General features: G+C 45.9%; 1 protein-coding gene across 2 annotated transcripts in view; it reads left to right on the top strand.

Annotated features, from left to right (window-relative positions):
* Window positions 1-314: 314 nt before the first annotated feature.
* The window catches only part of IGSF11 (immunoglobulin superfamily member 11), a 103,193-nt gene continuing 89,218 nt past the window's right edge, over window positions 315-14,289 (top strand). For both annotated transcript variants that reach the window (XM_066340978.1, XM_066340977.1), the window contains exon 1: window positions 315-465. In XM_066340978.1, coding sequence (XP_066197075.1) covers window positions 393-465 — 73 coding nt within the window. In that variant the 5' untranslated portion in view covers window positions 315-392. The remainder of the gene's footprint in view (window positions 466-14,289) is intronic.

The following is a 14,289-nucleotide window of genomic DNA, read 5'->3' as shown; positions in this document are numbered from 1 at the left end:
GGACCGCATCCCCTCACCCCGGCCCGTGTAGCATCCCTACGGATGCAGCGGCGCCGGGTTGGCGGGGACGGGGAGGAGGGGGGACCCCCCGATTTGCGCGGAGACAGGAGGAGGGTGCTGGGACGTGCCGCTGCGCGCCGGGACGGTGCCGCGCGGGGGGTGACAGCCGCAGCCCGGCGGCTTGCGGGGGCGGCTCGGGGCCGCCAGGCTGCGCTCTCGGTCCGGCCGCCGCGCCTGCCGCCCTCCCCGGGCGACCGGGGCTTGGGGCACGGCGGAGGCTCGCCGCGAGCGGGCGGTCCCGGGACGGCGGCGGCACCACCGGCGGCGGCACCTGCGGCGGCGGGGAAAGGCAGGGCTCGGCGGCCCGCTCCGCGCCCCTCGCCCGGCCCGGCATGACGCGGCGGCGCCCCGGCGACGGCGGGAGGTGGGTGCCCGCAGCCCTGGCCGCGCTCCTGGCCCTGAGAGGTGAGTGCCGCACGGGCGGAGCGGGGCGCGGCTCCCGCGCACGGCGCATCGCCCCGGGGCCGCCGCCGGGGCCACGGCCGTGCCCCGCGCGTGGGGAACTTTTGGTCGCGGTCCCGCCGGTGATGCTCGGGAATGCGGCGGCGGGCCAGGGCTTTTGCAGGCAGGCGTGGGGAAAGGAGCGCTGCTCCGCTCGGCTCCTTCTGCTGCCTCCGCTGCACCATCCTCCTTACTATTCTTATAAATGCGTGTTTGATTTATTTATTTTTACGGGGCTTTACGGTAAAACTTGCTTTAAACTGGGCTTCGCGTTGGGGTCAGTCGTCTGGGCCTAGCCCCTTGGTAAGCTCACCTGTGTGGAAAACTCTGGTCTATCCCTCAGGCCCTGAGGCAGCAGGGAACTTTGCGCAGAGATGGTGACAGGCTGCTGGGAGCCCCCTGTGTCCCCCCAGCCTCTCCTCTGCCGCCTCCTTCCAGGCACACGGCGCACCGCTCCAGCTCTAGGATACGTGCCTGCCCCCGGGGACGTGGAGACTCCACCACCTCCCGCCCCCTATAGCCCTTCCGAAATAAGGTGTGTTCCCTGGTCCCTGTGCGGAGAGCAAACGAATTGCCTATGACAGATGCTGCTCACATCACTTAGTGCATTGCCGGGGAGCACCGGGAGGTGCTGCATTAAGGGCAGCAGAAGAAACTACCAAGTGCAAGATGTTCAGACTCATCTGTTGATCAGGTGGCAATGCCTCCTTTCCAGTGATGCTAAACTTCAGAGCAGCCTGCTCGGTTGTGGTTTACAGAGGTTCACATGGCAATCGTGTTAAGGTCTGCCCTTTACTGCAGATACTCGCTAAGCAGTTTTGCAGAGCTCTGCTCAGCAGTGAGCAGCCCAGAGCTTTGAGACTGCTGGGCCACCTTCAGTGCTGGGAAACTGAGAAAGCTGCTGCAAGAGGGCCCTCAGACAGTGGGAGGACAGTAAGAAATGATGGGATGTCCCATGAGGAGACCAGAGATATCTCAGCAAGGTCTAGATGAAAGCTCACAGTTGGGATCTGGGTGGAATCTGCTGCTTGGGTAGCTGTGCCTAGCTGTCACTGTGCCCTAGCGAGGCACAGAAGGCTTTCTCCTCTGCCCAGGACCTGTTTAGAAACAAGTCTTGTGATAGATAGACTTTTCACAAATGCCTCAGCCTCACATGCGCCCTGCATTTTCCTGTCCTCAGAAAATGTTTGGGAGTCTGGGTCTCATGCAGTAATGTGGAAATTGCACCTGCTGACTTCAAAGAGATGAAATATGGAAAAAATACAAAGTTTACTAGCATTTAGTTGAAAGAAATAATCTTAGCTTTCATACGTCACACTATTGATTTGCTTTTTGTCCTTTTCCCAGTTTGGAAAGCAAGTCCAATTATTTTCAGGTTCTCAATGCTACTTCTTTTTTTTTTTTTTTTTTTTTTTTTTTGTCAGCAGACATTGCAAAGGTGTAAATATCTATAGAGTTACTGGGCTTGCTCCAGTTAGAGGCATATAAGTGGTGAAGTGCTTCTGTTGATGTGATATCACTGCAAAAACATACAGTAATCAGTAATAAGCAGATGTAGGGTTAAAATTAAAGGGGTATTTTAGTATCCTTTTAAGCAGAAAGATTGACTCAATATTTCTTTTCTTGGTTGAGGGCACATGGGGACAATGACACTGGAGACAACTAGGTGTGGAAACATGCTCTTCCATGAAATAGTTACCTCCAATAATATAATGGTTTATCTTGCACTTTAAGTCTACATGATTGCCTGAATGAAACACCTGTGTCTCAAGCTTGGCATTTTTAATTTGGTCTTAGGAAAAGTCTTTAGAAGATGGTGGTAGATGAAAATAGCTGTGGTACACAGTTATTTCTGTGGTACACAGCATGGCCATATTTTCAGTGGTTCTTGAGTTTGAAAAGAAAACACTGTAAGGGATAAGGAACAGACATACACCCAGGAAAGCTGAAATTAAATTGGGAGAGTTTTTTCTGAACAACATTTGGAGAAGATTAGTAAGTGTGTTTCTGCTCTGGGCTGCCAAGGATGGTTAGGAAAAGTGATTTTTTAATTTTTTTTTTTTCTTTTTGAGATTTTAGATTGGTTTAGAAGACAGAAGAAAAATGAGGGGTCATAGGCAAAGTGATACTGAAATTAAAAGTAAGATTTAAAAGTAAAAGGATTTGAAACTGTAAGAGTGTATAATCAGGCAAAATACTAAATGCCAAAAAAATGAAAGTTGTTGGGGGGGAAAAAAGACCTTGGATATCATTTAATCATTCTCACACTTTATACCTACAATAAAGTATGATTAGACTTCATAGTGATATTTAAGTCAATTATTATAGCGCCATTTTCTTCTGTTGTTTTGCAATTTGTAGACTAACAATGATTCTTTGTAACTGGTGCTAGTTATATCCATGTTTAAGGGTCTTGGGCCAAGGGCAGCTTCTATGTTTTCCCTCTAAAACATTATAAGCATAATCATTTTTTGTGGAAATAGTATTTTCCCAGGAGAAATTTTGGGAAAGATAGGAGGGAATTCTCTCGAGAGCTTTGAAACCAAACCTGGGATTGCTAATCAATCCTCCTATGTCTCCACAAATAGCATCCTGCAAATTGTCAAATGTGGTAGAAATCACACATCGGGTACAGTCAGAGTGCAGAACTGACGTGTTTCTTAACTGCATGGTGTTTGGATCCTGTGACACAGAATTGCAACAGGTGAGATTTCGGTGTGTTACAGTCCACTGCAGATGGATCTTGCAAGACCAGGGGGTGAGGGTGCCTGGCTGTAGTGGATTAATGCAACAGCAGGTCTACAACTTCTCACATGACTTTTTGGAGTCGCCCTCCTGTGGGTCTGAGGTTCTCACAGCTGAAACTCTTTTGGCCTTGCAGCACCCTTGTCCTACACAGCCCTGCTTCCCAGCCCTGCACCAGGTCCTCAGCTCTGGAAAGGGAGTACTGTGCCAGTCCCTTGCCCTTCCATGCTTTTGCAGTTTTTTTGGAACAGATTGCCATTTGTGTCAAGCTGTGGGGTTTTGTGACGTATAGATAAATCATTTTGCTCGTGACCTGACCTTGGTCCTCGGCGGTAGGCACAGATGCATTAACTACTTCTTTCTAAAGTGGGCATCGTTCCCTTATTTTGGAAACCGATTCTTTCTCTCTGTTCCTCCAGTATTGCCTAAACTGCAATTTTCTTTTTATAAGATTCTGTTCTCAAGGGATCTCAGAGTGCTTCAGGAGCAGCTATATTTAGTTGCTTAGTAGTAATATGGATATACAAAGTATGGTATAAACAACTCTTTAACTTAGGAAACTTAGGAATTATTTTTCCTGCCTTCATGGAGGAGGAGTGTTTTTATTCTTGTACCAATAGTACAGATGGAGAAAGCAAGACTCAAAGAGGCCTCATGACCCACTGAAGGTCAGTGGATGCTGGTAGTAGTCTTGAGTGTCTTGGAACAAACTGTAACCACAGGAGGATGCTTAAATTTATGCAGCAGGTTAAGCAATAATGTAATGGTCCTCTTTAGGGATGTTCACTACTAAATTGTGGTGAGTCATCTATATTTAGCAGGATGCTACTATCATCGTGCTTTTTAAGTAAAGTGCTTTTAACACAGTTTATTTCAAGGAGAAGTGCATGCACTGAAAATCTGTTCTTTGTAGTTTCCTCCTTGTGGAGCATTAATGCTGCCTTCCCTTTTGTAAGTGTTCAGAGAAAAATTTAGCTCCTGGTTGTTTAACAGACAGTAGTGTAACAAAGACAGTTCTCTGGTTATTACTACCTTGTGTTTGCACAGTTATTTATGAGCATTACCAAATTGAGAGTCTCCAAACTTACTTTGTGCGGGCAGTCAGTTTGATTTATAGGATGGAAAACTGATGTGTGCAGAGATGAAATGATTTTCTTGCTGTCAGGTAGGACATTTGCCCAGGCTCTCCTTTAGAGAAGTCACAATTAAAGGGCTTCTGGTCATATGCCTCCCTACTTTATTCTTGCAACTGTTTCATGTCCTCTGCACCAGAGAGGAAGCACAACATTTTTAACTGTGCACAGTGAACTTTTAAGGGTTATTTTTTTTTTCTTGTAAGTTTTTATCTCTTTGGTTTTAGAGGTCACTTGTGTCCTGGCTTCTGCCTTTTTTTTTTTCCCACTGCTTCAGCTGGGCTGCTCTGTTTCATCTGGATAGAGGAATTTAGCTTCGTCCTAAATGGAAGTAGAAATCAAATGCTTTGATAATTTTGAAAGGAAATTTTTGAGAGAAATTCCATCTTAGGACACTGATATTTTGTCTCTTTGTGGAGTTGTATTGTTATCATACAAGGAAGTACCCTAAGCAGAAAGATAGTTTGATGTGAAAAGTCAAAATTTTTCATCCCAACCATGCTTAAGTTGGATGTTTCTGTATTTTTGACTTTTTCCTCCCTGTTTTTCTTTTGAAACACAGTTACAGCTTTACAAAACATGTCATGTTTGGTACGTTTTGGTTTAGTGGAAATAACTTCAGTAAAACTTCAGTGGTTGGGGCTTTTTATTTCTACAGGGCATTAAAAAAGAGCAGTGATAAAAACCTGCTTGCAGCAATTGGTGGTGCCTGTGCACAGTTTCTGCCCATTATTTTTTGCCATCTTGACACGTGTATCCAACCACCAAATGCACTCGTATGTGGCACTGCTGTTGTCCTTTCCTTATTTATTGTGCTGTAGAGCATTGCACTGAAAGAGTCAAGTTTCTATTTAAGAAATACAGCAAATATTTGTTAATATGTTTCCCCTTCTGGAACAGTCACTGGAGAAATCAGAACAGGACTAGCAGGTTGAGCTCGGTCCCTTGTTATTTGTGCATGTGCAGAGCCACAGCTCTCCCCCGGCAGCATAGCAGTACTTGTACATTTGCATCTCTGCATGAAGCTAATTTCAAGCGTAATTTTGGCATTAGGCTGATCAGATCGCTTACTTAGGGACAAAAACTTGTGCATTTATTTTCTCATACTCTATGAGCCAACCTAGCTATGAGAACATGAGCTTCTGCTTCACAAGCATTCAGCAGGAGAACGCCGGTGTCTGAACTCCACTTTGTTTCCTCTGGGCTTTGATTTTACCAGGAATTCTGAAGCCAGGAGTGTTGTTTGTGGGGAGGCAATGATACCCTGTTTGCAATCTCTGGTGCATTTCTGCAGCAGCCTGTCTAAGCAGTCCTGGGCCAGGTCAGCCCGCTGGTCTCTGCTGCCATGGCCAAATCTGGATGCTTCAATTGGAGGTGCCAAAACCTCCTCAGTGAGAAACTGGTGCTAAACATTTAGCAAAGAAGAGTCTGGTGTCCTGTCTGTGCTACAGCTTGCCCTAAGAGTAGGCTGTTGTATGTATTGCTCCGGACTTCAACTAAGGGGTTTGGGACACAGGCCCTGTGAGGAACAACTGAGAGAGCTGGGGTTGTTCAGCCTGCAGAAACGGAGACTCAGAGGTGACCTTATCACTCTCTACAACTCTCGGAAAGGTGGCTGTAGTCAGGTGGGGTTTGGTCTCTTTCACCAGGCAGCAACTGAAAGGACACACTCTTAAGCTGCACCAAGGGAAATATAGGCTGGGTGTTAGGAAAAAGTTTTTCATGAAAAGAATATTAAAGTACTGGAATGGTCTGCGTGAGGAGATGGTGGAGTCACCATCCCTGGATGTATTTAAAAAAACACTGGATGTGGCACTCAGTGCCATGGTCTAGTTGAGGTGTTAGGGCGTGGGTTGGACTCTATGATCTTGGAAGTCTCTTCCAACCTAGATATTCTGTATTCTGTATCCTGTATTCTGCCTACACAACCCAATTTTCTCTTAATTTTAGGGTACGTCCACATTCCATTTCCTTGCCATAAAATGAATACAGTCATATGTATTCCTTCTAGCAATGCAGAGCGAATAAAACATCCATCTCCTCCCCTTCCTCAGGCAAGGCCCTCCGCGTGCAAAGCAGCAGATGTAAAACTTCCCCCTTGCCAGGGCCCAGGTTGAGCTGGGCAAACAGAGCCCCTGGTGCAGTGTCCTCAGCTGGTGTGCAGCAGGGTGGGTGTGCAATGGCCCTGGACACCCTCGGCCTCCCCAGCAGAGGGGCTGTGGGTGGGCTGCGGGCTCAGCTCTCCCTCTGCCTGGCCACGTTATCAGCCTCTGCCAGGAGCAAGTGCGTTGGCACACCCTCTCTGCAGGCCCACTGGGGGGATTACTTCCTAATCCCCACTAATTAGAAGTTGGCTAACGCCTGGAAGCATGAGGATATAGTGATGTTATGCCTTTTTCCATTCTATTTTTTGGTGGTTTTTTTTTTTTTTTTTTTTTTTTTTTTTTTTTTTTTTTTTTTTGTCTACCTCACGTATCTGTGGATGTTCCCAGTATCCTTATAGATGCGTGGGCCTCTGTGATTTCTGCTGACCTCTTGATTTTACTGTAACATGGGTTAATAATTTCTGGTAGTTAATTATTGGCTGTGTTTAGAAGAAGCAGAAGAAGTTAAAACGGAAAAGGAAAATGACAATATTTTCCTTATGTCTGGTCATGTTTCCTGCTCTCCAGTTATGCTGAACAACCTTTCTTTCTTTCTCTTGAAAAAAAGAAACAAACATAAAAAGCCCACAAACAAACAAAACCCACAGAAAAGTACCTGTTTCACTTCTTCACTCCCATTGATAATTTTTTTTTTTTTATTTAACCCATCTCCAAGTTAAATTGTCCCAATTTTAACAGTGCTTGACCAGTAAGTGTTTTTGACTGGTGAATGACAAAACCCTTCTCTGCTCTCCGGATTTTCAAATGTGCCATGCAGGAGTAGCCACAGCAATTCCAGCTGAGGGTGCACTTTGAGTGTTCATGGTGGCATTAGAATACTTGCAGCATCCTTCTTTTCAGCCTCTGCCTTTAGACACCCTGACAGCTTGCTTGCTTCTTTGACCACCGTTGTATGTTGAACAGATGTTTTCATTGAGCTGTTCACAGTGATACCAAGATATTTTCCTCAAGCGATTACTTTTGAATTAGAGCCCCATGGTATACGAGTAGTTCAGATTATTCTCTCAAGTTCTTATTACTGTCCGTTTGGTAATGTTGAATTTCATCCTGCATTATGCTGCCCACTTGCTGAGCTTTGTCAGATCCCTTGGAAGTCTCTCTCAATCTTCTTTTGTCTCAGCCAGCCCAAATCACTTTGCCAGCTTCCTGTCTCTCTTCCAGATATTAAGGAATAGATTAAACCACCCCAGAACTGGTTAGAAACCTGGGGGTAATCCTTTGTAATCAGGGGCAGAGCGAGGACAGGGAGAGAGGGGCTCCCATGCCTGTGAGCCTGGGCACTGAAGAGTGGGGCAGCAGCTCCAGACTCAGCCTGACCTCAGCTGGCCTGAACCCCACTGGGGGCAAGGCAAGGGGGGCAGTTCCCACGCCAGGCAAGCAGGGGACAGGTCTGGCACTGAGCTGGCATCCTGCCCAGAACAGTTTAGCAGGTGCACTTTGAAGTGACAGAAAATTAATTACTTAGTCCTGTCCTTTTCCTTCCAAAATTAGAGTGGATTGCAGGGCCACAAGTTCCCCTGAGCGGAGATCAAACTGGTTTGTCTCCTACTGCGTACTTTTAGGGGCTTAGAGTATTGGACTGGTTTAACCAAGCCCTGCTGCCACTTCCAGGTTAGCCTGTAGCCTCTCTTATGGAAAGCATGCTAACTTCAAGAAACACCTGACCTACCAAGGGCTTGTCTTTGCTAGCAGTTACAGCCACTTTGGAAATTTCTTTCTCCTGCTGTTCTGCACTTCTGGACTTGTCCCTTAGATGTTTCCAATGTTTGGGTTTTGGCTTTTGCAGCTGACCTTCAGTTTTGCTCTTGGTCGTAGCTACCATTTTACTGTTTAGACTGAATCACTTCTTGTTCCTTTTGTTTGGTCATACAATGTACTCTCTCGCTTCTCAGCAGTTTTTGTTTTTTTTGTCTAGGCCACTGAGTACCTTTTCGGTGATGATGCTGAGATTGCTTCAGCACACCATCCTACAGTGTAACAACTTTAGTTCCCCCGCTTTTGGAGTTATGCTGTTTTGACCGTTTCTACTTTTAATTGTTTTTTTCTAAAGGTAAGAGGCACAATGCAAAGTTCTGCTACTGTTTTTCTCACAGGGATGTTAAATTTGACTATGTAGCAGTCGCTGTTGCTTTGTATCTTTGTACCAATTGCAGTGTTTTTGCTTCTAAGGGCGCTGGGACAAGTTGTTCCAAGTCCTACCTACGCTCCTTTAGACGCTGCAGAATTATAACCTGCTGTGACTCTTAGCTAATTCCTGCACATGTTGCTGAAGTCACTATTTTTTTCTGTTTTCTTTGACTTTGTTTCTTTGCTCTCACTCCACACTGTGCAGTAGATATTCCTTACCTGATCAGGAGGCCATTGGGAAATACAGGTTGCTTTAGTGAGATTTGGTTTTTTTCAGTTAACTTTTCTCCCTCTTCAGCCTTGACTATCTAGATGAGATTTGTGTATCACCCATCTTGCAGTTTGATGTTTCTGCCTCTTTACCCACACTGCATTTCCAGGCAGGGCATGAGTCTGTGATGAATACTGAAGATGTGGGCACACAGATTGCTAGGTATGTTGGACACTGTGTTGGTAGGTATGGCTGTATAAAGAGGTTGTTGCATCGTGTTGTAGGGGCTGGTTCACTGCATCAAACCTGAAGTGCTTCTTGGAGATTTTTGCTCCAGCTTCACATCACCTACTCTGACCTGTGCTCCCATGTGGTCTATCAGCTTCACTCTGAAATGGTTCATTTAGAGGTGATATCTCAGCAAATACAGCTCTGCTGCTAGGTTAAAAGGTCCCTGGGAGTTCCTGCAAGGAATGCATCACTCACTCTGCTGCCTCTCACTGCCCATGCCAGTGAAGGGGCCTGGAGCTCTCCATGACCATTGGGGAAGGAGGCAGGGATGGGTGAAAGATGGGTTGCTTTAGTGAACCAGAAGGTGATGGAAGGCTTCTGCAGGGCACTGCTGAGCTTGTGTGATTTCTGGGCTGCTTCCATAATTAACTGTGTGGTTGATCTTCACTTTTTGATGGGGTTTGTTGTCTGAACAAATGATTGGTTTGTGGAGCTGCTCGTGTGCAGACCAGCTTGGCTTTCTGGCTGTGTGAGCTAGTGACTTGGAGAGGCTGGGAGGACCTTGGCTACTTGGCAGGGGGACAGAATGGCCTCAGTCTGTCTGCAGAATCGTCATGTCCTTGGCTTGTCAAGGGCAGCCCTTCCTTTTGCCCCTGAAACAGCTGGTGTGCCCTGGGCCCTTATTACGGGACTCATCCACAATCAGCGCCTCTCTCTCCTGTGCTGGAAATGCCTCGGACATGGAGAGCAGGCTCGTGTTTCTCGGCTGCACGGAGCTGCAGCAAGGTTCTGCTTTGCTTGTTCTTCGGGGAATGCTCTCTGTTAGCTCTCTGTTAGCTCTACAGTAGCTTTTTTTTGCATAGTTTCATCTGTTCTCGCTGCTCTCACCCTTATTCCCAGTGGCTGTTTTACTTTTTTTTTTTTTTTTTCCCAAGACCGCATTTCAGCTGCCACATTGACAGCAGTTGTCTGTTTATGCACAGAATAGGTACAGCACAGGCAGGCTTCCCCCAGCCCCTTGGTCCCCACCCTCCAGCCCTCCTGCACTGCGTGCCCTGTCCCCCACAGCTTCACCCACGCTGGGAGCTCCAGCCCTGAGCCAGAGGGCTCACAGCGAGGGGATGACTGCAGGTGAAGAGGGGGAGCTGAGGCATCCCACCGCCACCGGCTTGTGTTGCATCCTAATTGCAAAGAGCCCTTCCGGCGTCAGCAGTTTGTGGGAATAATTGACAGGAGGTGCCGGCGAGGTGCTGAGTCAGAGCGAGGTGTGCTTGCCAAGTCACTGCAGCAGAAGGAGTCCCATCGCCTCGTGTGGAGGGAAGCCAATGGACGGTGGGTTTCCTAGCTGCCTTTTGGGCCTCTTTCTTTCCTTTCTCTGAGGCTGCAATTCAGCAGAAGTGATGCTATGCATGCAAGGGACAAACCAGGGATTGGGGGAGCTCTTTATGTTTTGCTTTTTCCTTTTTGGGTCTTTTTTTTTTTTTTTTTTTTTTTTTTTTTTTTTTTTTTTTTTGGCTGTGAGCACTGGGATTAGGGGATGTGGGCTCCATTCCCACCTGCTGCCACTGGGTTTCTGTGCTGTCATTTCTGTGCTCCGAGCAAGCAGAAGGGGTAGAAAACACGTGTTGGGGGGTAGTGTCGAGAGAGTGGCCCTAGTGACAGATTGATGTCTCCTGGGGAAGAAAAAGCAGCATGTGACATCCTCAGCTGGGCGAAGGGGGATAGCTATGCAAGCCGAAAAAGCTGCAAAATAAAATGACTGAAAAGGTGTTCTGTCCTGTCCTTCCTGAGGGTTGTTTCTGCTGCAGTGTCCTACCATTTATTTAGGGGTTTGAAATTACTCGTTGGACATGCAGGAAAATGAATGCTTGTCCTGTATACATCTAGCACCTGATGGACCTCCAGGTCAGGCTCGTGAGAGGTTTGTCATTTATCCCTGACCTTCTTGAATAATGCTAACATCAGTGTTTATACCACAGCTGAATCTGTCCCAGGGGTCTGGATTCTTTCCTTTTCCTTGCTTCAGGATGACTTCAGTTGTCTTTGTCTTTCTGCCCCTCTGTAGCGCAGGGTACTTTTTTCCTACCTTGGACAAAAGTTGGTATTCGTTTCACAGTGATCTAAATATATGTGTCTGCTGTGTGCTGCCTTTGTAGGGAGAGCATACTATTTTTGCTTTTAGTAACCACTTTGTGGAGAGAGATGAAGAGCATGAAGACAGAGGCCCATGTATTTTTCAGAACCCTTCATATCTACGCTGCGCTCTGCCCACCCACGTTTTTTAATGCTAATCCTTGTTTAATCTTTCTCTTCACTGACTCAGGTAACAGCCATGTTATCTAGATCACCATGCAGCTGATGGGGAAAACTGAGGCCCAGAGATGGGAAGTGCCTTTGCCATGGCCATGCAGGATTCCCATGTCCATGTCCAATCTGGGGTTGGTGCATCTCCTGACTGCCAGCCCATCTCCTGACTGCCTGCTCCACTGGACAATGCTGCCTGTCCACTGATTTAATCAGTGGCCTGCTGAATACTTTTCACCCTGAGTTTTCATGGCAGTGGCTCATGGGTGGTTATCAATTCTGAGTCTTTACAGAAAATCTCCAGTGTGGTTCTTCCCTCACCCTTGTCTTGACCATCTTCATGACGTGACGGGACCCCCAGAGGGGTGGCCCTGGGGTCACTGTTGAGGGGATGGTGTGTGCAAGGTATCTGTCCTCCTCTCCTCCAGTTGGCTGCCTGTTCACATGCTGGGTGCACAGTGACACTGGTGGCAATCTTGAACAATCTGTGTCTCGAGGATGCTTTGGATGAAATCTTTCCCCGCTGGATTCTGCTGCCAGATCAGCCAGGGCCAATCAGGATCAGATCAGGGCTGGTTTGGGAGGCCCAGGATGGTCTGCTGCATGGCTGGCCTACCTTCAGGTTGTATTTCTGTGTGAGTTTTGCCCTGCATGGTGGAGATACGCTAGCCATGGTGCTCCTATAGAGAAGAGTGAGTCTGGTCCTCAGACATTGTCAAGTATTTCTTCATTGCTAAAGGGAACCTTGGTCTCCATCTGGTCTAATACAGCCCTTCTTCCTTATCCACTCTCTGCCCACAGTGTGGCTTCACCCTGAAAATAGAAAAAAAAAAAATAGAGCATTGTGTGTTACAATTGGGATTTTATAAGATACCTATGGGAATTAAGCACAGAATTCCCTCAGGTTCTTTCTAAACAGCCTAGCTGATGTGAATTTATGTTGACAATAAGCAAGAGTGGAAGCAGTCCTGTCAGCAGAGCCACAGCTATTCTCCCTGTGTTTGACGTAGAAACTGCTGTGGTAAAGCTTATTTATCTTTGAGGTCTGTGTGTCAGGACCTGGGAGCAGAGCCTTCAAGAGGTCTCTGATGTGAGTGGACCCCATGCTCTTGCCTCCCCTGGGGGTCTTTTCAAGCACTTGTAATTGCTGTGGGAAATACCAGTGTGTAGTAACACCGTGTGTAGGGCCTCTGTGCTGTGCTGGACAAATGCACCTGACACCCACTGGGCCAAGGACTGAGCCTGCTATGAGTCAGTCCAGAATGATGAAACTGTGTCAAACCAACTCTTCTTTCCTTTCCAAGGGGTAAAAACGTGCATGGATGGTGAAGAGTAGCATTTTATTGTAACTCACTGCAATAGAATTTGCTTTGGAGATAATTGAGAGATTCTTCTGACAACTGCAAGAATCTTTTTTTATTCTCTTTCTCCATAACCAAAGAATGACAACTTGTATCAGTTTTCCACAAATGGAGAAATTCAAGGGCAATCATCATACTTTTAATTAAAAGTAAATAGTTATGATTCAAAATAATAAAACAACTGCAGGAGACCAAACAAGTAGTGGAGTAGAGCTGTCACTTAGAACAAATCAGGACACAAACAAGAAGAAAAAGCTGCTTTCATTCTTGGTTATGAGTGAGAACCCTTTCTTAGATTTTGTTTTTGTGGCTAAAATTAATTTCATAGTGTATTTTTGGGTTTTTTTCAGGATTGGTTCCTCTAGCCATATAGCCAGGGCACAGCTGGCAGCTTCTCTTGCAGCTGCAGGAGGGGAAAAGTGATTCAGGTGGGGATGCTGCTGGCCCTGTGATCCTGTGCAGAGCCAGTGGGTCCCAGAAGGCCACTGTTGTCTCCTGCCAATGATCTGCTTCCAGCTTCTCATCACCCTTTTCACCCTTATGAGAATGTTCACTGTGTGGCTTGATGGACACAAAGGAATGTCCACCTCTCATTGTGAATTTATGTGAAATGGGCCCAAGTTGTGGAAATCTCATTAGATTAGCGAACTGTGTAAGGCTTCCATTCATTTAGGTTTTGCTCAGAGTACAGCTTGGATTCTTCTCTCAGATTTGAAGAGTTATTCAGCCTTGGAGCTCAAAATCGACTTACAGGCTAAAATCAGACCAGGTCTCCTTAGCTTAGCTTGAAAAACAGGAACATATTACATTCAAAGTCCATTAAAGCCAAAAGGCTGTCTTAATGTGTGTGTATATATATAATATATAATAATGCACACATAATTGTAGAGTCAAAATAAAGCAGCACTGGGAAATGCATAAGTTAATGATGCCTTGTTATGTATCCTGTATCATTTATGGCACGAGTCCTGTATCTTTTATGGCATGAATTTTATAGTCTAAGTGGTAGTAAGATTAGAGGTAGGTGAATAATTTATAACAAATAATTTATTTAATGAATTCCTCTTCCATTTCTATTTGAAAACTGTTTGTGAACATCCTGCGGTTTCTTTGCATTTTACTTATTTGAAATTACTTACTGAATAGCTTCTACAAATAATATTTGACATGCCACATGCTCATAAGAAGGTTTGTTTGGGTTTTTTTGGGTTTTTTTAACAGTTTCCTAGGAGGCGGAGCAGCATTTCATCTGCAGGCTTGGTTGCTCAGCATTGGTACAGAGCAAAATTTCATGCCATAATATTTCACTATCCTGACAGCTCAAAATAATTGCTAGAATTAAGCAGTTTCTGAAAGGTATTAAGAACGAGCTAGTAATTTTTAATAATTTTTCAGACTGTTTGTGGGGATAGGCAAGTTCAAAGCTTACTTTTGGCAGTGAGTGTTAAAATTGCTCAAAATGTGTTACTTCCTTGCACATTTACGTCACTAAATTAGAATAGCTTCAGAAA

This window comes from Sylvia atricapilla, chromosome 2 (assembly GCF_009819655.1).
Source record: "Sylvia atricapilla isolate bSylAtr1 chromosome 2, bSylAtr1.pri, whole genome shotgun sequence".
Taxonomy (NCBI): domain Eukaryota; kingdom Metazoa; phylum Chordata; class Aves; order Passeriformes; family Sylviidae; genus Sylvia; species Sylvia atricapilla.
The sequence above is the reverse complement of the archived record's forward strand: the minus strand, read 5'-3'. Positions and strand labels throughout refer to the sequence as shown.